This window comes from Podarcis tiliguerta (assembly GCF_965153285.1).
Source record: "Podarcis tiliguerta genome assembly, chromosome: 10".
NCBI classification, from domain to species: Eukaryota; Metazoa; Chordata; class Lepidosauria; order Squamata; family Lacertidae; genus Podarcis; species Podarcis tiliguerta.
The window spans coordinates 23,526,597-23,552,951 of NC_139543.1; the positions used below are offsets into that span (position 1 = coordinate 23,526,597).

A 26,355-nucleotide genomic window follows, 5' to 3' on the forward strand; every position below is an offset into this window, starting at 1 on the left:
TCTGCAGAAGGTGCTTCAGACCTTGAAGTGGATCATTCTAATCAATATATTGCTTGTTATCAACCATCACTCCTCCTCCTCCTCCGCTCTAGACTACAAAGTCACAAGCAATGTTAATTCCAAACACCCAAATAGCCGGATGGAGTCAGGAACTGCAGTGAGAGCCTTCCTCTGTCAGCTGCCACTCTCACTTCCTGCGGGATTGTACAATCCCTGCTCTTCTAAGAAACACATGGGTGGAAATCGAGGCTGGAGAAGGAGGAGGAATGCAGATTCCCTTTCCCTGTATCTTTCTTAGCCATTGCAAATAACAGTGTGGAGCTGAGAATTTTGGCAAGGGTCTTATGTCAGTTTCTGCTTTACCAGGGCTAGATGGTCCCAGTTTCTTGAAGGCTGGGTGGTCCTGCAGATGCTGGACTACAACTGCCATGGTCCCTGCCCACTGGCCATGTTGGCTGAGGGTGCTGGGAGTTGTAGTCCAACAGGATCTGGGGAACCGCAGTACCCCACCCCTGTAGAGTATGTATTTCTGGAGATGCTGCAAGTCCCTCTTCCTACAGAAAGAACAGGACTCGCAGCATCTCCAGAAATACATGATGTTGGGTTGAAATAAGCCCAACACACCCCTGCTTTCAGGAATAGCTCAGACCATAGAGGTTGAGACTATCTCAGGGTTTGAACCCCACATTGGGCAAAAGATTCCTGTATTGCAGGATGTTGAGTTAGATGACCCTTGTGATGCTTTTCAACTCTACAATTCTATGGTTCTGTAATACTCTAAAGAGGACAGATGGCAACAGTGTGATTAGACCACCCCTTCTAACACTGCCAAGGCGTTTAAGCATCTCCAGCTTTGCCAAAAGATGTGGAAGATGTTTGGTTCAGAAACCTTGCTTGCAAGATGCTGAAGTCTAAAGATGCAAATGGTAATAATGAGCCAATAAAATCCTGTTTGTTACAAAGCTAATTGACTTGGTGGTGCAGCTGACAGTTTAAGAGACTAATATGCTGTAGCATTGGATAAGTATCTCTAGACTAAATGATTTATTGCAGAGTAATTTCTCCCTCCCCTAAGTATAAAAGACTGCTTACCACTTAACAACAAGCCAGTTACCTAGATGACTAATTGGAGTCAATAAAAGGCTGCTAATCTCTTAACTAATTGCCCCACTGATTAACCATCAAATTGATTAACTGATTCAGAGGGCAATCCTATGGCAAGATGTGCTGGGATGAGGGCACATCTCCATTTCAGATACCTGGCTCAGCTGGCATTAAGTTGCCAACTCTGGTATCTCAGCCAAATATACACTGGCATAACTTTCCTATCCTGGCTCAGCCAGGACCAAAGCTGGCTGCGTCAAGGCTGCTGGAATTCCCCCAAAAAGTGGTGTGCAAGGGGGTGTGGTGTGCTGGACCCAGAGAGCAGGGACTTAGGCTCAATCCCAAGCTTGTTCAGCTCAGTCACGTGACCTGGGAACCCAGCACAGAGCACTGTTTTAAAGGCTTTCTTTCTTTCTGCCAGGCTTAAGTAGAGCAGCAGCAATTTCTCTGCTGAACAGGTTTGGATCTGGCATAACGTTATGCCAGCTTAATTTACACTGGCTTGCTTCACACCAGCTTCTCAGGCATAGGATTGCTCCCTACACAATTATCTATTCACTCTTCTTTAATAGCAACAAGGACACCTTTTTTGAGGATATTCTGTTGTCACATCTAAATGATTCATCTCAGTTCTTTGGATATTTGGTTAATGCACTTTGGTTACATGCTAAAGAAGCTAACCTTTAATGACTATATTTAGCAGGGTCATTGATGAAGGACCGCCTTATTTAACTCATTAATGAATGGCTTCATTTTGGATAAGGTTATTTTACCCTAACGCTGAATGAATTACAACTTATTGTTGAATGAATTACAGTATCAATGAATTAATGATGGTTCTAGCTAGTTGTCTTTTACTATTTTAATTTTGGATTAAGATACACATTTTACTGAAGCTTATGAAAGGGGTTAATTATTAGCTTATTTCATGTCACCACGAAATGATTTTATTCACTTCAATTTGTTTATGATTGCTTGTAAATAGTATAAATAGTCTTTGATTAAGGTTTATGAATTTGATAAGAAATTTTGGTAAGCAACTTATGATTAAGTGGCAAAAGGAGAAAATTGAGTATTGGATACTTCACCTCAGTTTACTTTTTAGGATTATTATTATTATTATTATTAAATTTATTACCCGCCCCGCACCCTAAGGTCCCAGAGTGAGTGACAACATTAAAATGCAGCATTACAACACAATATTAAAAACAGTTTACAGCAACTTACAATTACAGAAATAAGTACACCTGAAGTGTCAAAAGCCAGGGCAAAAAGGAGAGTCTTCAGGATTCTCCAGAAACTGTATAATGAAGGTGCCAGATACACCTCCTAGAGGCGTAGAGACTCAGTTCTACAACTTGAGTCAATAAGTAATTTTGAATGCTTGTTTGCTGATCAGACTATTGACAAACAAGGTTTATATGGTCTATAATGAAATATTAGCTTATTATTATTATTATTGTAGTAGACACAAATGGTATGTTAAATCCAGAGGGAAAATAATTGTACTTTGTCAAAAATAGTCCAATGAAATAAAAGGGCACATTATACTGAAAGATAAAAAGGTAAAGAACCCCTGACAGTTAAGTCCAGTCGTAGACAACTCTGGGGTTGTGGCGCTCATCTCGCTTTACTGGCCAAGGGAGCCAACGTTTGTCTGCAGACAGTTTTTCCGGGTCATGTGGCCAGCATGGCGAAACCAGAGCTGTGCACGGAAATGCCATTTACCTTCCCGCTGGAGCTGTACCTATTTATCTACTTGCACTTTGATGGGCTTTCAAACTGCTAGGTTGACAGGAGCAGGGACCGAGCAACGGGAGCTCACCCCGTCGCGGGGATTTAAACTGCCAACCTTCTGATCGGCAAGCCCAAGAGGCTCAGTGGTTTAGACCAGGGGTAGGCAACCTAAGGCCCGTGGGCTGGATGCAGCCCAATCGCCTTCTAAATCCAGTCCACGGACTGCTCCAGGAATCAGCGTGTTTTTACATGAGTAGAATGAGTGCATTTATTTTAAATGCATCTCTAGGTTATTTGTGGGTCATAGGAATTTGTTCATTATTATTATTTTCAAATGGAGGCTGTGTCACCTGTGCTGGCCCTTGCTGGCTTGGGGGGCTGTGGTTGCTGCCCCCCCATAATCTGGGTGGGGGATATGCTTTGGATTTGTGAGTTACTGTCGTTCAGCTCCAAGGTCCAGGCCTAGCTCTTATCACGGGATCCTTAGGAATATCATCATTTTTATTTGCATGTTCATTATACATTGTTTGTAGTGGCATACAGTATTATATTATATTCTACTGGAACTGCCAATGTTGTTTGGAATGCAGATAAGCTCTTGTAACCTTCCCCCACCTAGAAAAAAGTCATGTATTGATCTTCTGTATTTTGAAAACACATACATTATAGAGAACTTGAAAATACTCCCACGAGCGAATTTGCTGTCAAGTTTCGTAATGGAAAATAACAAGACTCTGAAGGGTGCCAAACCAATTAGATGTGAATATAATGTGAAGGGTTATATTGAAGCAACACAATGCATGTTGTGCGCCACAACCCATGCCTGGGTCTCTCTATCTGTTGGTGCTATTAGCAGGGATTACTTCATCTGTTTGCTGCCATTTCCATGCAGATTAGAAAACATTGCTAATCTGATGGGTAATACTAGTTTGTTGCCAGAGAGAACATTATGTTACTTCAGCCAACGTATTTCTGTAACTTCTTCATGGACCATTGGGCGGTTCTCAGATTAATAAAACTTCTTTAATTCCAATTAAAGAAACACTCTTAGTGGGCAACTTTCACCCTTAAGTTGTTTTGTTTTTGTTTGTAAAGGGATTCGTTGCCCCCCCCCCCAAAAAAGCTAAGTGTCAGCTTCCTTTTGTTGTGACTACAAAATGGAGGGTGGGTGCACTTTTTTGCCTCTACCTGATGTGCATATACATTCAGGTGGGTGCTCACACTTGCTCCAGTCTCTGAAGATTCAGATACAAGAATGCCAGAACAGCTTGTACCTCTAACACAAAACTGGCCTTTTAGAAAACATGTACTATGCAATCTTTGCTTCTAGTCCTGTTTGATCATTGTTTCTTGAGGATTTTATTTCTTTCATAGTCCCGTTTGATTCATGTTGCATTCCACATAACAAGTTAGTCAGTGCGAATTGGTTTGGTGGAGAGACCCATTTCTTAGGAAAACACTTCAAGAAGGCCGAGCTATTTTTTCTCCACATCCCAGTCTCAAAATCTCTGTGAGACTTGAGCAGTCTCATCCATGTGTAAGATTAGGCCTATCTTTATCTTGTCCTTGGTTTCTTTTTCTTATATCTATTCATAAAATGATCCACGCTGAAAACGTTATTGGACAAAACGTACTGTAGATCTTTATGACGTCAAATAACTCAATCCATCTTACAGTTGTAGCATTTCTGTTTTGCAGTATTTCATCCCTGAATGTAGTTCAAGTCAATCTGGCTTCGTTTTCATTTTAGGGGAACACAAAGTCCACTTCATCCCAGCACTGATTGGCCCGTTCTTAGAAGTGACACTGATACCTCAACCGGATCTTCGAAATGTAATGATTCCTATTTTCCATGACATGATGGACTGGGAGCAAAGGCGCAGTGGCAACTTTAAGCAGGTATTTTTATTTTTTATTTTGATCAACTGGTTAAGAGAAGAGAAATAATTCCCTGACAGAAATGTTTCCAGCAGGCATTTAAAATTTGACACAGAATGCACTTGATAAAACTCTATTGGCAGAATATTCCACAGGACAAGGCTGAGGACACTAGAGACTTGGGTAGAATCTACACACATATAAGAAAAAGCTGTGAAAATCTTTTTTTAAAAAAGTTTTTGAAAAAGACGTTGAATTTTGCGTAGCTCACTGTCGCCATCTAGTGTCACAGTTTTGAAGTGTTTTATTTGCAGCTGTGCAGCTGAGTCCTTGGTTTCTTATTGTTGTCAAATGAGCCTCGAGGAATGACCAGCGATGCTCCTGCAGATGATCTCAGTGATCAAGCTGGGATATAAGGGTTCAGGTGATCCCCGAGGTTGACTCTGGGCCTAAGGTGTTCAGGGCTTTGTAAGTTAATATGAGAATCTTGAACATGGCTCTAAAAATGGATACGAAACTTTATTGTGGGGACATTGGATGATTGCAGGTGTGGGAGGTGCCGCTGTACCCAAAGGCAATTGGCAAGTGCTGCTATCACAGGTGCACATGAGTGCTGAAGGGAATATGGCCGGAAAACCGAAATGCCTTGGTGCCAAGAAATGATGGACAGGGCAAAGAGAAAAGGGATTTGGTTTGCTAAAAACGAGTAGCAGAGGATTAAATAGCAGCGGAAATAACTGCATTTTGAGGAGGAATTTGAAGGTGAAGGTTGCTTCATAAATGGAGAAGTTGCAAGCATAGAAATGGTAGCTAGAACAAGGTTGGCGTGATAAAAGGAAGCAGGACAGAATGAATGTTTAAAGAGAGCAGCGATAGCAAGAAAGTGGATGAGAGTAGTGTATTGCATTTGGTAGATAGGATTTTAGATTTGATCATAAGAAACTTGAGTCAAACCATTCATCCATCTAGTTCCTTTTAAAATGAACTTCAATGAATGGAATGGCTGGCTGATGCCACTCACTGCAGGCAAGAACAGTAGTTGCCTGTGGCATGTAGTCATGTTCCAGGCAGCGGTTCAAATCCTAAGGCCAGCAGGAGAAAAAACTTGAAAGAAAATGTCTGGCCTCCTATGCAACAGATAAGTAACGGCTGCACTTTTATTGCTTGAAAAAATGATTGTCCTGTTACAGGAAGTGCTTGTGTCAGTATATGTGCTATGGACTGAACTGGGGTGGATGGGACTATAGTAGTGAATGCAAGGTTCTATCTATCTACAGTGGTACCTCAGGTTAAGTACTTAATTTGTTCCGGAGGTCTGTACTGCACCTGAAACTGTTCTTAACCTGAAGCACCACTTTAGCTAATGGGGCCTCCTGCTGCTGCTGTGCCGCCAGAACACAATTTCTGTTCTCATCCTGAAGCAAAGTTCTTAACCTGAAGCACTATTTCTGGGTTAGCGGAGTCTGTAACCTGAAGCATATGTAACCTGAAGCGTATGTAACCTGAGGTACCACTGTACTGTGATTTCTCACTAACGTGCCTCAGTATTCACGCTTCCAAAGACTTGACCCTCGTGACTTGTCAAGCCGTGTCACAATCCAGTTCCTTTTTTTGCTACTTAAACAGTCTAGAAGATGCCAACTAAGGAAGGACTAAATGTGCCATCTGCTCTTGCAGTTTGTATCCTGCTCCTTGATGTATCTTCAGACCATTTCTCTCTGTTCCCTTTCCTGCTGCTTCAAATGAAGCAAAGCCACAGCGTCTGAATTTGGGAAGTGAAGTGGCAAAATAAGTGGAGAGGAGTTTGCACAGATATCTTGCAGGGGGGTGGGGGCGAGATTAAGGAATGAAAGTGGAGTGCAGTGAACACAATATAAGCAGGCTATGATAAACTGTCAGTTACTCTATCAGGGATAACAGTTTTCATATAAACAGTGTACAAGCATTCATATTTATCTGTGCATTATTCATTATCACGAAAGACGCCGGCTATCATTCATTCCTTAATAATTCTACAGCAAGCCTTTCCTCTGGGTTTTTCGTTCACTAATTGTCTTTATTACTGTACAGGAGGCAATTTACAGATGCAATATTAACTGCAAAGAGCCACCTTGCTACATTTTCTTGATAACAAACACAGCCGTGTGTGTATTTAAGCAATGCTCCTTAGCTACCAAACTCATATTCCCCTAACTGCTCTTGTTTGCTGGGTTGAAAATTAAGAGCATCTTTCACTCGTCCAAGCACTATTGGAGGAAGGGTAGGTTTCCGTAGCAGTAGATTTCTGTTTCTCACCCAGCGCTGAAAGAGGCAGGCAGGTTATGATCATGTTAATCTAGGGATTTAGAGAAGGGGAATGGGGAAGAAAAAAGAGAGAGGCTTTTATGCTGATATACATATAGTTGTCTTTCATTTGCAGCCTGGGGTGGAATTTTGAGATGGGGAGTTACGTTGTCTGATGCATTTGTTTGGCTCCATAAATAGCTGCCTTAGCAGCACAAACGCCTGTAAAGTCATGTTGCTCCTCTTAAATTGCTGCATATGTGCTCCTGTGAGATAATTTCAGCTCTACAAAGAATGGGAACAACGTAGGAATCTTACTTAAATGTTTAATTCTTCATGTGAGGACAGACAGCCCTTTGTGGAAAACAAAAACCCTTTAAATAGTTTAGCCAACAATGTATATACCCTCATTTTACATGCAGACATATGTCACTTACAGGTGGAAGCAAAACTGATTGACAAATTGGATAGCTTGATGTCAGAAGGCAAAGGTGACGAAACATACCGAGAGCTCTTCAATAGTATGTGAGTAATAAATGTCCTAACTTTACGGATTGTTTTGTGATGGAGCGCAACTCCAGTACTGAAGGGGGGATTTTTGTCTTATTGAAATCTCTTTAATTTACCTAAACGAGTGAACAAGTCTTGTCCTTGTGTCCAATTACTAAGATTGTGGGGTTTTCCTGTTCGTTTTGAGAGCTAATTCTTTTCTCATTCATTTAATTGTTAAAACTGGAAGAGCTGGAAATACTGACTAAGAGCTCAAACAATATGTAGTATTTTGAAAAGCAAGACTTTTAAGAAGGTATTTATTAAACATTTCACAATACGTTGGAAACTATATTGGTTTCTATTCTGTCTCTGTCTCTCTTTTGCTAAATTTTCTCACCTAAAAACCCTATATTAAAAGTAAATAAGTTTCCCGCAGTGAATAAATATTATATTGTTATAATGTGCAACGCGTGCTAAAATTTTAAATATTTAGTGTAAAATGTGAAGTAAAAAGTTTATTTTTCTAGAGAACATTCATTGAGCTAATATAGTTATAAATTCTATGTATAACTTAAAGAAGATGGGGTACAAACCAATTAGATTGGCATTTTTAAGCAACATTGATTTCAATGGAAGTGATAAGCGAATACTTGCATATTTGCCACTGAAATCATTGGCATGAATGTGGCACAAATTTAAATGGATCATTCCCATATTTTTTGTATTTTCAAAAATAATGGTTTCACAAGTCCCATCTTTTCATTTGAAAGGATCAATGATACACTTAGAATCATAGACAGCTATGTCTTGCATCTTTTACCCTCAAAATATTAGTCTGGGGGGGGGGGGATAAAGTACTTTGTGAAAGCTTATGAAGTAAAACAGAAAAATTAGCACATTTTGATGCAGTAGGTATGAAGCTTAATTTTTCATCCTGTCTCCATTTTTAAAAAAAACCTGACAATTGCTACTTACGATGACTTCCAATAGTTCAAGAAAGTATGATAGAACAAACAGATGTTTTGACTCGAAATGCCAATTAGACAAGAGAGGGTTAGAAACATAGCTAATTGGATGTAATAGCTGCCATCCAAATATCTTTATAGACAGACTATTGACTGCCAAGGCAGAAATCAGCTCCGTTAATTGGGCCCTTCTTCAGTGTAGGCAGAATTATTACCTCACATGCTCTGAGCGTGAGGGACAGCAACTCAATTTTTGTCTCTGCACAAAAACTGTGAAATGCTTAAATATCAAGATAGCTTTCAAGTCCCCAAAGATTGAACATCTATTATAAAAGTATCTTCTCGCCCTCTCCTTTCTGATTGATGGTGAGACCACTTACAAAGAAAGACGGATCACCTTTCTTCCTGGAACATACATCACCTCCTTTAAGGTGAATTGGCACAATGAGAACACCTGTGGCTGCTCTCTGCCTTGGTCTAGGTTCTAGCTTATAGAAAGTTTACTCGTGGTTCATATGCAATCTCGCACAACGTCCTCCTGTGCTCAAAAAGAATATTCAGCTCAGTGTATGCCCTCACCTGTTCTCTTTGAAGTTCTGAAGAGCATTGTTGATAAGCTGCAAATTGTATTTTAAGTGTGTGTGTTATGAGAGTGAGAAGCAAATCAAACAGCCGTACAGTGGTGCCTTGCAAGACGAAATTAATTCGTTCCGCGAGTCTCTTCGTCTAGCGCTTTTTTCGTCTTGCGAAGCAACCCTATTAGCGGCTTAGCGGATTAGCGCTATTAGCGGCTATTAGCGGTTATTAAAGGCTTAAGGGATTAGCGGATTAGCTGCTAAAAGGCTATTAGCGGCTTAGCGGCTTAGAAAAAGGGGGTGGGGAGCGAAAAAAAATCTCAAGACTCGCAAGACATTTTCGTCTTGCGAAGCAAGCCCATAGGGAAATTCGTCCTGCGAAGCACATCAAAAAACGGAAAACCCTTTCGTCTAGTGGGTTTTCCGTCTTGCGAGGCATTCGTCTTGCGGGGCACCACCGTATACATTTCACCCGTAGTATATGCAGTAGGGTACTTTGGAATGGGAACTTACTGTGTATCAAAGATATATGAGAGGATTGGTTAATGTCTGATAAGCTTGACAATTGCAATAATAATAATAATAATAATAATAATAATAATAATCTTATTTATACCTCGCTCATCTGGCTGGGTTGCCCAAGCCACTCTGGGCATCTTCCAACACATATAAAAATATTAAAAAAACTGTCAAACATTTTAAACTTCCCGATACAGGGTTGCCTTCAGATGTCTTCTAAAAGTCAGATAGTTGTTTATCTCCTTGACATCTGATGGGAGGCTGCCAGAGGTTGGCTGCCACTACCAAGAAGGCCCTCTGCCTGGTTCCCTGCAACCTCACTTCTCACAGTGAGTGAACTGCCAGAAGGTCCTTGGAGCCGGACCTCAGTGTTTGGGCTGAACGATGGTGGTGGAAACGCTCCTTCAGGTATACTGGGCCGAGGCAATTTAGGGATTTAAATCAACACTTTGAATTGTGCTCGGAAACATACAAGCATATGCAAGGATCTGAAAGTGAGGCCAAAGTTGTAATCATTAACAAAAGGGAATTTTTTTAAAAAAGTCCAGGAGTCTGTGTTATACTTTGTGTTCAAAATCATTTCGTTCACCCATTATTTAAACAAAATATTTCCATCGTGTTCCATTGGGAACCAGTGCTTGAAATTAAAGCCTCGGTCCTACTTGTTTGAAAGGGCAAGTCCCATAAATAAAAATTTATTATTAATATTGTTGAATGCAGTGAGTGGTATTCAACTAAGTTTTACTCAGAGTAGACACCACCCTTAGGGATTTGCTTCCAAGTCATTATACATGAATTGGGTTGTAAGCTGAGGTAATACTAGAAGCATGTACACTGTAGTTAAAGCTTCACAAAGTTCTAGGGTAATCTTTGACTGGTTTTTCACTTTTTAAAGCTTGAAGCAACAGATTTAAAAAGTAGTTTCTAGTGACCCCCCGTTGTAAAGAGGGCACAGATAGACTTTATTATGATAATGTGCTTTTATTTTTAACTGAACTTTCCCGGCAGTTCTTGAATTATGGAACAAATCATAAAGCATTAAAATAAATAAATCCCTAGGACAATTCTGTTTAAAACATTCAGGTATTTATTGATTTCAGAAACAAATCACCCACGTCACCTTCATTTAAAAAAAAATAAAATTGTTTGGAGACCAGTGCTACTTAAAACTCTGTTATAATGAAATATCCTGCCAAATTGTAGCTATCAGTCTTCTAGCTGGTTTCAACTGGGGAGCTCTGAAAAGTCACAGATATGGCTGACTTGGAACTAAGAGGCGTACTAAAAATGGAGGAGAGAATGGTTTATGGCTCTGACTCTCCAGTTATCCTGTCCTGCTTCACTTTATCATGAAATCATGGAAATTTCAAAGCAATAATGCCCTAAGGTTTTGGGGTTTTTTTATAAAAAAAAAAGTTAGAAGAATACGGCTCTTTTGACTTTAACAGTTAACTTATTCCCATCAGAAACCTTTTAATGATTGAAACATTTGTTATTTATTTCCATTTATTTTTTGAGTATTGCGCATTTATTTTCACATATCAAGCGTGAAAAGCCAAGCTCTGTAGAAATTTCTACAACCTTGAAAACTGGCTGGTTAAGATTTATATAAACTCTTTCCTCAACAAAATGTAGACATTGCATATAGATAACTTTTCACTTATTAAAAGCAGAAAAGCAAGTGGCACATGACACCAAGTTCAAATGTCATGATAATTTGGTGTGCAAAATAGAATAAAAATACCTACTCTCAAGAGAGGCTTCCAACGTTTGTAAGGTAAAGGGACCCCTGACTGTTAGGTCCAGTTGTGGATGACTCTGGGGTTGTGGTGCTCATCTTGCTTTACTGGCTGAGGGAGCCGACGTTTGTCTGCAGACAGTTTTTCTGGGTCACGTGGCCAGCATGACTAAGCCGCTTTTGGCGAAATAGAGCAGCCCACGGAAATGCCGTTTACCTTCCTGCCGGAGTGGTACCTATTTATCTACTTGCACTTTGACGTGCTTTCAAACTGCTAGGTTGGCAGGAGCAGGGACCGAGCAACAGGAGCTCACTCCATTGTGGGGATTCGAACTGCTGACCTTCTGATCGGCAAGCCCTAGAAACTGTGGTTTAGACCACAGTGCCACCCGTGTTAAACAGAACACCCCAAAGAATCTTTACGGATAAACTTCCTGAACTAAATAGCTGACTGGATACATTCCAGTTACAATGGTGTTTGGGTGCACTTCCTTTTTATATGAAGAAAAAGACAGAGATATAAAATCCGACAAAATGGAGATTAGATGATGTTGTGATACTTTTTTTTTAATTAGAGAATCACTCCTGAAAATTTGTTGCAATTTTGTTAATTTTAAATCAGTATGTGTGTTGCTCACATTTCATTAGGCATTCCTGTGATACAGTCTTAACACGACACTTTTTGTATGCATAGATACCAATCTTCAACACTATGGTGCAATGTCTGATTTACATTAAATGAAAATTGTCTCTGGTTGAAGAAGTAGTTCATTATACTTGCAACATCTCAAGCATAGCTGTTGTGGTGATAAACCACAAGAGTGAAGTTTCTGATAGACAATTTTAGTCCAGGCGCTCTTGTGACAATCTCAAGCATAGCAAATTTCATAGAGAATTTTTCTATTATCAATGGTTTCACAGGACCTTTGTGACACCTCTCCATCTTTCACACAGCCTTGTCATTGCTTGAGGTGAGGCTTTTCCATGTGGCCCAGAGTCTTGCAGAAAAATGGAACTTTAGATCTAAGTAGCAGCATAATTGCAAAGTGTTGTTGTTGTTTTATTAAAAAAATTTGTATACTGCCCTTCATCCGCAAATCACAGGGTGGATTACAACATAGAAATACAAAACGAGAACACCAAATACACAATAAAACAAACGAACAAACAAACAAACCAATAACCCACCTATCATGAATCCACCTATCATGAACACATAGAATGTTAATCAGCCAAACGCCTAGTTATAGAGAAATGTTGGCTAATCCATATCACTCCTGAGGGATTATAGCAGCTCTCATTTTGAGATGTTTCCTCACCTTCAGCAAGTGTTTTTGAGAGGCTCTTTTGTCAGGAATGTTTGCTTTGTACATTATCTTTGAAAGGTCAGCAAGGCAAGTGGTAAACCAGCAGAATCTCTAATCTGTCCCAATTGCCCAGTGCCAGAAACTCACAATCAGTGCCCCCCCCAACAAAAAAAAACCTGGACAGAGAGCTTGGAAAGAGAGAAAGAATCTGCATAGACCACAGCAATTTACCCTCCCCAACTCTCAATTGTGCCCTGATTCTGCACCTAGTACAGTGGTACCTCGAGTTAAGAACTTAATTCGTTCTGGAAGTCCGTTCTTAACCTGAAACTGTTCTTAACCTGAGGTACCACTTTAGCTAATGGGGCCTCCCAGTGCTGCCACACCGCTGCTGCACAATTTCTGTTATCATCCTGAGGTACAGTTCTTAACCCGAGGTACTATTTCTGGGTTAGCGGAGTCTGTAACCTGAAGTGTCTGTAACCTGAAGCATCTGTAACCCGAGGTACCACTGTACCCACGTGCCATGGACACAGCTGGGTGAGACCAATTCCACCCTGTTCCACCACCCAGGCCTCAGGGTTACAGAGTGATTCATAATCAAATCATGGATGAGGGAGGTCTTACCGACTTGGCATTCAGCAACAGCAGCCATTGTTGCTTGTTAAGATTTAGCACAGATACCCCACAAACAGCCCATAAGCAAGCACATTTCCTATGATGATGATGATGATGATGATGATGATGCACCCACTACCCCTGAGACAGTTTCTGTTGCCTCAATCATAGAATTGTAGAATCTTAGAATAGGAAGGGACCCCAAGCATCATCTAGTCCAACCCCCTTCAATGCAGGAATCTCAGCTAAAGCATCCATGACAGATGGCCATCCAACCACTACAATACATGCACAAGGAGCCACTCTTGGTTTTTCAAACTATATCTTTTAAATTTTTTTTTACATAACTCTATACCAGTGCCAAGCAAGGATTGTTGCTGAATGCTGGCAATCTAGCTCCAGGTTAAAGAAGCACCATTCTGGGTGTTTGGAAAGCAAACAGGCCTCTGGAGAAGGATCAAAGGAAGATGGAATAAAAGTTTACAGTAAAGCATGCAGAAGGGTTTCTGCTTCGCGGTATGCAGGAGAGAACGCCAGCTTAGCTGGAATACCCTTCTTACTTCCTATCAAGATACTGCCTGAGGAAGTGGAGGCTTGTTTTTGAGAGGCTCTCTTGTCAGGAATGTTTGCTTTGTGCATTATCTTTGAAATGTCTGCGATGCAAAGGGGTTGCACGAATTCCTGGTGGGTGGGAGGGAGGGAGGAAGGGAGGGAGGGAGGGAGGAAGAACCAACCACATGATATACTGGATGCAAAAAATATAAACTGAAAGTAAGCCTCTATTTAAATTGGCTAATCCATATCACTTCTGAGAGATTATAGCCGCTCTCATTTTGAGATGTTTCCTCACCTTCAGCAAGTCTTTGATATTTGGCAGGGGAGAAACCTCCAGGCGAGAGAACGTTTTCCTTCGGCACAATTTCCTAATCCCCTCAGCACTTCTGCATGAATCCAGTTCGTTTTCCTGAATACGTTAAAATAGATGAAGCCCAACCTTTTGGTACCCTAATTTATGTCACTCAAGGCAGTGGTGGAGCTTCATGCTCCAGCACTGGGGGATGGAGAGCAGACGGGGGCGTGGCGTGCGTCCTGGGGGCGGGGCATACCGCCTGCAGGGGCGTGGTGCCCAGCGCAGGTGGGGGAACAGCCGTGATGGCACCCCACCAGGATTGCGCTGCCAGGGGTGGTGCGCTCCTCCCACACACCTCTTCCTCCACCAGTGACTCAAGGGCTATTTCAGGCTTTGTGCAGATGTGTTTCCTGGAGGTCTCCAGGCAAACCCTGTTCTGTCTGAAGGGGAAATATATCCATCTAAACCCACAGGGATGTATGGCAGGTAGCTGGCATTGGCTTCAGCTTTCCAGGACATGGGCATCTCCCTCAAATGTATGGCATACAGGAGTGGAACTGGCCATCACTTGATTATGGAATCAAGAGCTATGTGTAAGCAAGCTGAAGTGTGACCTAAAAATAATTTGGACTGCAACAACATGAACAATGTTTTCCTTCCCTCAGTGCAGACATGTCAGGGCAGTATAGTTCGAGGTGTTGCATAGGATGTGCAAGTTTGACAGTTAGGTTGGCCATATGTCCTACTATGCAGGGAATAGTTCTCTATCTGTAAAGCTGCCTGAGAAATGTCCTCTATTTGAAGGGCTATCCGGGTCAAGTACCATTCAAATATAGTTTTGGACTACTGCAGTGCGCTCTACGTGGGGCTGCCTTTGAGGGTGACCCTGAAATTACAACTAATCCAGAATGCGGCAGCTAGACTGGTGACTGGGAGTGGCCGCCGAGACCATATAACACTGGTTCTGAAAGACCTTCATTGGCTCCCAGTATGTTTCTGAGCACAATTCAAAGTGTTGGTGCTGACGTTTAAAGCCGTAAACGGCCTTGGCCCAGTATACCTGAAGGAGCGTCTCCACCCCCATCTTTCAGTCTGGATACTGTGGTCCATCTCCAAGGGCCTCATGGCAGTTCCCTCACTGCAAGAAGTGAGGTTACAGGGAACCAGGCAGAGGGCCTTCTAGGTGGTGGCATCCTCCCTGTGGAACGCCCTCCCATCAGATGTCAAGGAAATAAACAACAATCTGACTTTTAGAAGACATCTGAAGGAAGCCCTGCTTAGGGAAGTTTTGAATGTTTGATGTTTTATTGTGTTTTTAATATTCTGCTGGGAGCCAACCAGAGTGGCTAGGAAAACCCAGCCAGATAGGAGGGGTATAAATAATAAATTATTATTATTATAGGCAACTGGGTAGTGTGTGTCTCATACAAAATGTAAAGGAACATAAACTTTTTTCCACCATCCAAGGAATACACTTCTATTATTAGCTTTCTGTTAGCTGCAGGAAGTGGAAGGATAAACTCACAGCTCAGCAGTCAAATACCTCATACATCTTCTTAGCATACTATTCTGAATTCTTCCTAAAGGACAACTTTGCCCTGTATATTTCTGTCCAGTATATTTTCTCCTCCGATGGAGGAGTGCTTAGTTTGCACCAGCAATTGGGCCTTTAGTGTTGTAGCTCCAGCCCTCTGGAATGAATTCCCAGCTGAAATTAGACAGGCACTTAACAAGATGGTATTTAGGTGCCTATTGAATATATTTATCTTCAATGAGGAATTTATTAGTTTTAGCATTCAGTCACCACAGTAAAAACAAAATAAAAATAAGAGTAACAGAGAGAATCAAGGTTATGAAGCTACAAAGAATAAGCCACAAAGGCATCAAAGTCCAGACCAGATTATTTCCATATATAATGACATTTATTATTATTATTATTCAAGAAGGCTTTCCTTGAGGGGAAATTGGACTTGGTGTTTTATCCTGCTTTTATCCTGCTCACAACTTCAATGGTCTTAGACAATTATGCAGTTTATAAATCTGTTAAATAATTACTCATTGCGGGTCTTGGGACCAGGTTTTTGAGGAATGTTAGGCTGGTCCAAACTGCCAATTGCTGACATTGTAGAGTCATTAAGCGCAAAGGGTAGCCCAACATAGCTTTGGGTTATCCAAGGGCTATTTAAAAGCCCTTGGGTATGTGGCAGTTGTGGGGAGCATGTTTGAAAAGTTTGCACATGGTAGCTCCCAACCCATGGTGAGCCAGTCGTTGCCAGAGAATTAGCACTTTTCAACGGGTGGTGGAAGTCAAATTCTACACTTGGGAGTTGGTATGTACAACTGGATTTCCATATACTGGTGGATGCCTCCACTGTGCACTCAGATGGTTGTGTGAATAGCTCTTATGTATGTTTGCTTCTCCTTTCCATAAGTTTCTGGTGTTGGTTGCAGTGCTTTGACCTAAGTAACATAAACGGGTGCTTCAGAGCTCTTGCTTTGGAATGGCTTAACCATCCCCATGTCTGTTTCCCTTTCTAACACAAGCATGACAATGGACTGTCTCACCTGCCCCAATGTGTCCAACATCCCCACTTTTACAAAATACATACCAGTGACTATATAGATCCTCAGGATTCAGTCAAAGGCAGGGGAACTGGAATGGGGGAGCAACTAGTTTTTCACAGAAAGAAAGCGAGCGCACAGGAGAGGGAGGAGGAGGTCTACAAATCTACAAATGCCCAAAACACCTTAAAAAACCCAGAATCCTTGTTTATGATTTGTGGGAGGGGGACTCGTCCCTGGATGATACCTGTGTTATCAACACAGAAACGCTTCAAAGCTTCTCCCAAGACACTTCTGCAAAAGGCATAGTTGCGATGGGGTCTTGAGCGCTTGTAGAATCACCTTTGGGCAGCTCTAGGGTTCTAGGGCTCAGCCTTGGAATGTGAGAGGCAATCCTGAAGGACAAAGTCTCTGTGAGCATATGCCATGTGCCCTTCTGAGGCTTGCATGCATCTAGCTTTGGGGAAAGGACTTCCGGAACAACCCCCAGCCCCTCTCATTTTTAGAAACTAAGCAAATGCTAGCCGTTGCTCATTGGTATTATTGTCAGTGGTTCTATTTCTATATTTTCATATTACTGCTGGGCTCAGAACCTTTCAATTCTAACTGACCTGGTGCATTTGGCTAACATATGCCAGCAAGAAGCTAGCAATTATTTAACAGTTAAATGAATGAGATTGAAATGCATAAATAACACCAAGCGAAAGGAAAGTGTTTGGGTTAAAAAAGAAAAAAAATTCTCCTCAGGAAAAGGCTTTTCCTGTGGCAGTTACAATGCAGTAAATTGTGTGGGTGCAGAACTACTGTCGACTAAAGTACGGAGGGGGAAAAAATCCTACATTGAGAAGATTTGAAATCTCATCGAAAGGGAAGCAGTGAGATGGGAAATGCTCTCTTCTAGGTAACAAAATCTTCAGTTTCTTTTCTTGATGTTGAAATACAGGTCTAATGAATAGCACAAAGGGGTGAGCATGCAATAAATCCCGAATCTTCTGTGTGTAAAGGTTGTGAGATATATTTGGAAAATAGGATGCTTTCTCTCTGTGTGTGTGTTGTCTTGAAGTTGGCTAACCTAAAAAAAATTCAATTTGCCTTGTCAATGCTTCCTGGAGTAGAATTCCACTCTTTGGTCCTTATCCCAGGTAAGAGAATATTTGCAATTGTGCTTAGTTTGAAGGAAATAATAATAATAATAATAAAATCTGTGAATGAGCAGATACTGCTAAGGCATTTTTGGGTACCTTTGAGTATAAATTGGTTGTTATGGAGACCGGTAAAAATAAATGCTGATATTTTGCCCTGGGTTCATTCCTTCCAGCTTGCTGAAGAAAATTGAACGTGAAACATGGAGAGAAAGTGGCGTTTCATTAATCGCCACTGTAACCCGTCTTATGGAGAGACTGCTGGACTACAGGTGAGCAATTGCTGCATGATTTATAGCAAGAAATATGCCATGGTCTGAAAGTCTGGTGCCAGCATTCCTTCGAGAAAATTATCATTAGCTAGAATATGAAAGCACACACACAACATCAGATACCAAGTTTTCAGGAGTTCATAATTCAATGTAGGGTACAAGGGGGTAAGCCACATGTTTGTTTGATTGCCTCCCCCACCCCACCCCCACAAAATTATCCTTGCCTGTCGAAAGCTTATGTGCCAGGAAGAAGAGTTCTCACCACCTTCCTGACACAATAGTTTTCTATGTAAAAGGTTCTCCCCCCCAAAAAATAAATAAATCACAGAACATTAGTAGAACTCTGTGGTTCTGCATAGATCAGCTCTAAGAATGACTCTTATGCTAGTGCAAATCAGTCTCATGTTGCACTAATGTGCAGCTCAGCTGTGCTGCACATTACATCAGGTCTGTTGGTATTACATCAGGCATATTGCCAGTGTCAGGTTGGGTCTTACTGTGCATCTTCTGATGGGTATTGTACAGAATGCATTGCAACCCCCTCCTCACTTTTGACATCTGTAGGAGCTGTGGCAACAGACACAGCCAAGAATCGAGGACGAATTGTCTTAGGTTCTGCACATTTGGCATAGAGAGAGGCCATCTGTGGCCTGAAAACACGATGGCAACTCGACAGAGCAGACGAAAGATGTAGGAGGCAGGTAGCACTAGTCTAAATTTTTCATGTAAGCCACGGATCACTTGAATCCAAAGAAAGAAAGAAAGTCCACATCTGTCCAGTTTTCCTTTGGTGGTACGAGTCTTGCAGGTGGTCTGTTTAGTTTGATAGCAGTTCCAGGCACTGGGTGAGTGGTGAATAGCATATTGCAGCTCATCTTTGCTTTGCAAGGCCTGCTCTCAAAGAAATGCAAAAGATCTTGGGCTGTGCATTTGTTCTTTATATAATTGTAATCTTTGCAGTGGCCCTGTGCAGCACATCCTTGTTGCAGATTGAGGGGTGGGGTGGGCAGGAATCAGGCTTGCCTGAGGCCCCCTTGAGGGTATATGGCAAAGCCAAGAATCAAATCGCTACCCTGCACCATAACTCCTTTCTACTGCGGCGACCGAGCACAGAAAGATTGGCTGCATTCTTCCTACCTATAACATTCACTTGCGAGCGAGCATTGTTCAGCTCAGTGGGACTTACTTCCATGCCAACATACTTAGGGCTGGGCTGCATGTGTTTTTAGATGAGGCCATGCATGAAATCTTCATTGCCAGAACCTAAATCCAGGATCATCTTAAATTCCAGTCCCCTTTCTAATTTTAGACTGTGGGCAGTCTCACTCCATATCCCCCCCCCCTTTTTGGTTTTGCATTTTTATAACAATATTTTTTATTGATTTTCATTAAATAATGCACAAAAAGGAGATACAGATACATTGAGTTTCCCATTTTCTCCAAACTTCTTCCCTCTCTCCGACAGAACAGCTCACTCCATATCCTTGAAAGAGCACAATCTGAACCATATTTATTGTCCTTGCTTTCAATTTGATAAGATAGTGAGGTTATTAAAGATTTACAGTGTAGATCCAGAAAGATGCTTGGATATATATGGTGGGATTTATATTATTATTAAACATACAAACAAAAACTAGTGCATGTATACGATGCTTTGCAGAGGAGGAGATGATCTCTTCTCACCACTTAGGTCTTCCAGTTGACAGGGGTAGAACAAACTCTTGCCCATGGACCCATTGTTTAGTATCATAGCTCCACTAGCTTGGACAACTAGAAAGATGATTTAGGATGGAAGCTGCAGTGTATCCTTCTAGGGCTGGGTTTCCCAAACTTGGGTATCCAGATGTTTTTGGACTCCAACTCCCATCATCCTTAGCAGGACTAGTGTTCAGGGATGATGGGAATTGTATTCCAAAAGCAGCTGGAAACCCGTTTGGAAAACCCTGTTGTAAGGCATGGGTGGGGAATCTTTCTCAGCCCAACGGATGAATTCTTGTTTCAGCAACCTTACGGACAACATGTGCCAGTGGTGGCCAGAGTCAGAGGCAAAAAATATGTGGAGCAACAAATGTCGAAATTACTTTTGTACAGTAGGTTAGACAAGCAGATTGGCAAGGCAGCTACAGCAATGGCTGAGATAATGTCGTGCTAAAGACCAATACCAAGATGAAGGTCTACCGGGCTTGTGTGTTGAGCACACTGCTTTATGGAACTTACACTGGGCAGGAGCAACACCTCATTGCCTTCCATATGTTCAGTGTCAGCAAGATTTTGGGGATCCTATAGCAGGACAGTGTCTCAAACAAAGATGTGCTCTTCAAAGCCCACATTCTCAGCATGTTTACACTTCTGTCTCAGCGACATCTACACTGGCTTGGTCATGTACGCTGAGTGTTAGATAGCAGGATCCCGAAGGTTGTGCTTTACAGGGAGGTGGCTTCAGGCACCAAACTATTGGCAGACCAATTCTGTGTTATAAAGATGTCTGCAGACATGACATGAAGGCTGGCAACATTAGCCCCACAGTGTGGGAATCCCTTGCAGATGATCACAGTGCCTGGAGACCGTCATTCATGCATCCACAGCAGTGATCAGAGGAGAAATGACTGCTGTGAGGAGCACAGAGAGTGTATCTGTAACAGTGAAACGAGACGCCTTTGTCTTCCCCCGGCTGCAATGAAACATGTCTCTACCATATTGGACTCTACAACCACAGCAGGTGCTGAAACTCTCCAATGGTTTGACCCCGATGGTGCACTCTTCTGTTGTCTCTCAGGACAGATGAATGGCAACAACAACAACAACAACAACAACACACACACACACACACACACCCCTCATTGTCTTTTACCCTGGAATGCAAGAAACATGATCAGAGTTCCAGGACACATTCCAGCCAGCCAAAGCACTCATGAAAAGTGTTATTCATGGTCAGTGAGGGTTATGGCCTGTGTTAAAGGTAAAGGACCCCTGGACGGTTAAGTCCAGTAAAGGCGACTATGGGGTTGTGGCGCTCATCTCGCTTTCAGGCCGAGGGAGCCGGCGTTTGTCCACAGACAGCTTCTCAGGTCGTGTGTCCAGCATGACTAAACCGCTTCTGGTGCAACGGGACACCGCGACGGAAACCAGAGCACACGGAAACGCCGTTTACCTTCCCACCACAACGGTGCCTGTTTATCTACTTGCACTGTATGCTTTCGAACTGCTAGGTTGGCAGGAGCTGGGACAAAGCAATAGGAGCTCACTCCATTGTGGGGATTCGAACCACCAACCTTCCAGTCAACATGCCCAAGAGGCTCAGTGGTTTAGACCACAGCGCCACCCACGTCCTGTGTAGATGCGTCGTGGCTAGGGAAGCATGTGTCTTGGAAAAGATTCCAAGAGAGGCATGGAGAGCTGCATTTATCCCCCAAACTTGAGGTTCCCCACCTCTGCTCCACAGCAACCAATTGGCATTCCCCTGTTTCATCCAGTTCTGAACTCCTGCAGTTCAACCAGAACTCCATCCTTTTAATTCCTTTGCTCTATTCATTGGCTGTGGAGGAGCAGCCTAGAGTGCTGGGAGTGCAAACACTGCCCTGGGTCACGGTGTCATCTCCTCACACTGATTGTGGAGCAGCTCAGGCTCGAAGCCTGAATCTCTGGGCTGGCCAGAGGCATTGGACTCAGATAGGGAATGACTCTATTCTGCCAATAACTGAACTCATTTACTTTTCACATTTAGATTACCGTCTCACCTGGTTGTAGTGGGAGGCTCTCAGAGGCACTCTGAATTTTATTGCTTCACGTGTTTTAGGGCTCAAATCTGGCATCGAAAAACAATTTTGGAGCAATACCTGCTGGTTCTGGGGCAGAACACACTAGAGCTTTGGCTCACATTAATCCACATACCTGCAATTGTTTGTTCTCTGTAGGTCATTGGCCCTTGATAGGAAAAAAAAAAGTGTCCCGCTCCTGATCTATACAACAGAAGAAGGGCAGATAATCAAGGCAGAAACGGACATGGGATGGATGTGCAATTTTTGCAGTTATTGCATTTATAGTTTAAGTTTGATTTACCCTGAACTATGCTTTGGTCCTCAGAGATCTTGCATTAGGCTTCATAGTGAGACTACTAGCTGACATATATTCTTGAATCAAATAGTGTATTTGAGTCAGTTAATAACAGAATTTATTTTGGATACATCGTCTTATCTAACATGCATAATTAATTCTTCTGCGCATGATTTGCTCTGTTTTTAAAACAATATTTTTTTAACCCCTCCAGGGACTGCATGAAAATGGGTGAAGTGGACGGCAAAAAGATTGGCTGCACGGTCAGCTTGCTGGTGCGTATCTCTTTCTTTTGAGAGATCGTAACTATGTCACTTTAAGGATCCGAATGTTTAGATAAGGAGCGTGTTTTTAATAGCTTACTTTCCAAACTGGGATTTAAAAGTACGCTTTCCACTGCATAATTGATGAATTCAAAACCTATTACAGAATCATGAAGTATTCATGTTGCATTTAAATATATATTGATAAGCCTGGAAAAATATAGTCGTCCAGCCCGGTTTGGGTTGTGGGTGGGTGTCTCTAATTATATGAGCTGGCAGGTGGGAATGAAGCAAGAGGATTCTTCTGAGCACATATGCTACTTTGCTGGCAGTGAGGAAAGGAAGCAGGGATACTTCTTCCAACATCCTTGCTTCTTCTTATTCAGGACAGAAGCCTTTCTGGTTTTTACAATTGATTGGGAATTCTGTAACTTTTTCCATCTACAGGTGAAATAATATTTTTCAAAGGGTGATTTTCTCTCTGAGAAATGTGTGATAGAGTGGGAGATATCCCTCCTTTTTTTTTACTTTCTGCATGATTTAGGGAAACTATATTATTTCAAGGTTAGTTGGATGACTATTTTATTTGTATGGATGTATGTATGTACAGTGGTACCACGGGTTACATACGCTTCAGGTTACAGACTCCGCTAACCCAGAAATAGTGCTTCAGGTTAAGAACTTTGCTTCAGGATGAGAACAGAAATCGTGTTCCGGGGCGCGGCAGCAGCAGGAGGCCCCATTAGCTAAAGTGGTACCTCAGGTTAAGAACAGTTTCAGGTTAAGTACAGACCTCCGGAACGAATTAAGTACTTAACCCGAGGTATCACTGTAATTGTAAGGTTTTCGCCCAACCATTAATCCCATGAGACCACAGAGTGGCTTATGATAATAAAGCACATTTCCATCCTAGCCTTCCTCAAAGGGCATCAGGTCAGAGGATATGGTCGCTGTCTCCTCTGTTAATATTTTTGTCTCACCAAAAGCAGCCAATAATAGCAGGGGGCTAACAGATATAAAAAACATTTTCCTACTTAATGCAGATTTCTACTGACCCTTGTAATCTGCTCAGGGGCGGAGGAAGGAGGTGCGGTGGGGGCGGACCTCCCCGGATGTCATTGCTGAGGGGGTGACATTTGGCATGCCGCCCGCCTGCGACTCCCAAGCCTACCCTGAGCCATCGGGGGAAGGGGAGCTGTGCCGCTTTACCAGCGGCATTCACCCCTTCCCTCTTCATTTTGACAGCTGGGGGAGGTTTCAGAGTCACGGGTGGGCAGTGCGCCGAATGTCCGCCACTGGCGGCTCGCTCCACCCCCAGCTGCAGGGCGCTCGCGCCACTCCATGCACCCGAACGGCTATCCCGCGCCTGGGAGGGCACCCTCCATGCCCAGCCCCCCTCCGGAGTGTGCCCGCCCTGGGCAGCGTAGGAATATGCTCCCCCGCTGAATCTGCCTAGTGCCTTGGAACTATGCAGGGCAGCTTATAATGATTTAAAATCATAATGCCATAAAATATGATTAAAAACACCACAATAAAGTACATTGAATTCAAGGCATTAAGATGCATTGAAAATAAACTACAGGCAGAAACCACAGAAATAAAATGGCATTTACAGCGGATACTTAGCAGGCAAAAGTCTGCCCGTGTAACAATATTTTTACCAATCGGCACAGAGCCAGAGACGAGAGGCTTTGTACTTAGTAAAGTCAAGCCTTACACAATACAGGGTGCACCCCTGGAAAGGTGCTATCTCTCCTTGCATATACACTTACCTGAGTGAACTCAATGAGGCTTTCTTCTGAGTAGACATGTGTGATTGCTCCTCCATTAATTTATTTATTTCCTCAAACTTACATACTGCTTGGCTGTAAAAAAACAAACCACAACACCTTAAAGCGGTTTACAAAAAGATAAAGCAATAAAATCAAGAAAAATTCAAAACATTCAAAAATTAAAATACTAAAAGAGATTCAAATTGCCTCATCTTTCTAAGCACAGTTAATATAACAAATGTCAGCAATACCATATAAGCCCGTATCACGTGCACATTTCAACCTGCCAAAAGCTCCATGAAAATGGGCTGCAAACCATTTGTCCACCAATGGTGGACCAGTAAACTTTGGAGCTGAGTGGGGAATTTTTTTTGTCTGAGGTTCCAAATCCAGACCGACCACTGCTGCTTTACCAATTGCGGAAATAGATGGTGGCCCCTTCCAATCTCCAAGTCATTGTTTGCATCTTAATGTCCACAGAAATACATATCTTTCATCCAAAAGGAATTTCTTTGCCATGAGTACAGGAGCTGGAGTAAAGGAACTCAGTGGAGACTGTTACTGAGAAGCCTGAACTTTTGCCTTTTATATGAAGAGCCAAATAGGCTCTTAACCATTTTCTTAACAGCAAGAGCTTGTCAGGTTAAGAAATGTGTCACCTTGGTGACACTTTAATTGCAAGTTGTTGTTTCTTTTTTATTTATCCATGGGCTCAGGCTGCTCTATTCTTTTCATCTCTCTGCCTCGAAAACCATCAATGTGGACTATACTTTACCATTCACAATACTTAACGAAAATGTCTCCACATGCCTCAGATTAGATTCCCCTGATGTGCATGTAGGCATGGCTTTACAATCCAGCAAATCCCTTTTGAATACACCTGTGGTATTTCACTTCACCAGAGTCCTTGACCTCTGCAGTTCTGCTTCACTCAAACATGGTACTGCATAGCTTCTTCTCACCAATGCTGCTTTCGATGCTTTGCATTGCTGTTTGTGTCTGATGTAGATCCTATGTGAAAGGGAAATTTCTGTTAATATCACCAGATGGAGTGATAAGTCATTGATCTTTCAAAGCATTCAGCTTTGGGAGGAAGGATGAAAGAATCTGTCTTTTGAATGACTACAGAGACAAATAGCATTTAAATAACTAGGATGGCCATATGCAAATTGCCAAAAAGGAGGAAATGTATCATTGCAAAAGAGGACACACATTTGCATGAAATTTGCAAATGCTTATTTATAGATAAGTCTTCAAATAGAGGCCTAGCAGTACACATGACCACTCTATTCAACACATTTAGACCCATACTTTGAATGTATTTCTACATCCCCCCTTCCCTTTCCTCTAGGCAAGGTGGTCCATGAAGAGTTTGCTATGGGATTTTCATATGTTATGATTTTGCCCAGACTAGCGCTATTGACTACTTTGTCTACAAAGAAAACAACTGCATTCTCTGTAATGGGATTGGACTAAATGAGTTGAGGTGCTGTGCTTTGATTCTTGCAGAGTTAGAACTAGCTGTGTCTAACATATACAATCTCTGAGAAAATATGCTTGTTTTTTCTGTGAAGGCTGATTCATACATGCAAGTCTTTGATCCAGTTTGTACATCACATTAAACCACAGCTAAAAACAAACTCTGGCTTGTTTTCTGATTGTGTTGACAGGAGCAGGGAAGAAATGGAACAATACCTTTTTAGCAATGTGCACCAGCACCCTGCACATTCACATTAAAATATTGGTACAGTTTATTTGCCTGCTGTAGAGGAATATCCATGTAAAAGCAAACTCACTGTACAAAATCTGAAAAAGCCATGACCCTATTTGAACAAATCCCTATGCAAGAAGTGGATATACCTGGTGTGGTAGTGTATCCTTTCCACAACGCAGACAAGGCACATTTGCCTATTTTTGTTTTCTTCCAAACGTTCTTGTCTGGATATAACAGTTAGGTATAAATTCCAATATACATAAGTCCCACTTGGGACAACTATGTGATTTGAGCCTACTATGTATACTGCTTTCAGCCTCAAGGAACCATTATTTTTTCTAATCCTTGAAAATCCAGTGTGTCCAAAGGTAGTACAAACTCATTCAAACCAGACCCATACAGATTTCGCATTCCAACTTAGCTGAGACTCAGATGCCGTTTTAAACTATCTGTATTCAAAATGGCTGCATCTCCAGATTAGGTGTTTAGTATTGTTTCCCTGAACAGCTCT

At 42.0% G+C, this 26,355-nt stretch overlaps 1 protein-coding gene across 8 annotated transcripts in view; it reads left to right on the forward strand.

Moving 5' to 3' along the window:
• Positions 1–26,355, forward strand: part of DOCK4 (dedicator of cytokinesis 4) — a 247,223-nt gene that overhangs the window by 183,689 nt on the left and 37,179 nt on the right. For 4 of the 8 annotated variants that reach the window (XM_083399227.1, XM_083399228.1, XM_083399231.1 and 1 more), the window contains exons 31-35: positions 4,592–4,740; positions 7,442–7,527; positions 17,744–17,770; positions 17,947–18,042; positions 22,310–22,370. In XM_083399227.1, the coding sequence (XP_083255353.1) occupies positions 4,592–4,740; positions 7,442–7,527; positions 17,744–17,770; positions 17,947–18,042; positions 22,310–22,370 (419 nt within the window). The remainder of the gene's footprint in view (positions 1–4,591; positions 4,741–7,441; positions 7,528–17,743; positions 17,771–17,946; positions 18,043–22,309; positions 22,371–26,355) is intronic. The other 4 variants (XM_083399233.1, XM_083399234.1, XM_083399229.1 and 1 more) reach the window with 1 other exon arrangement.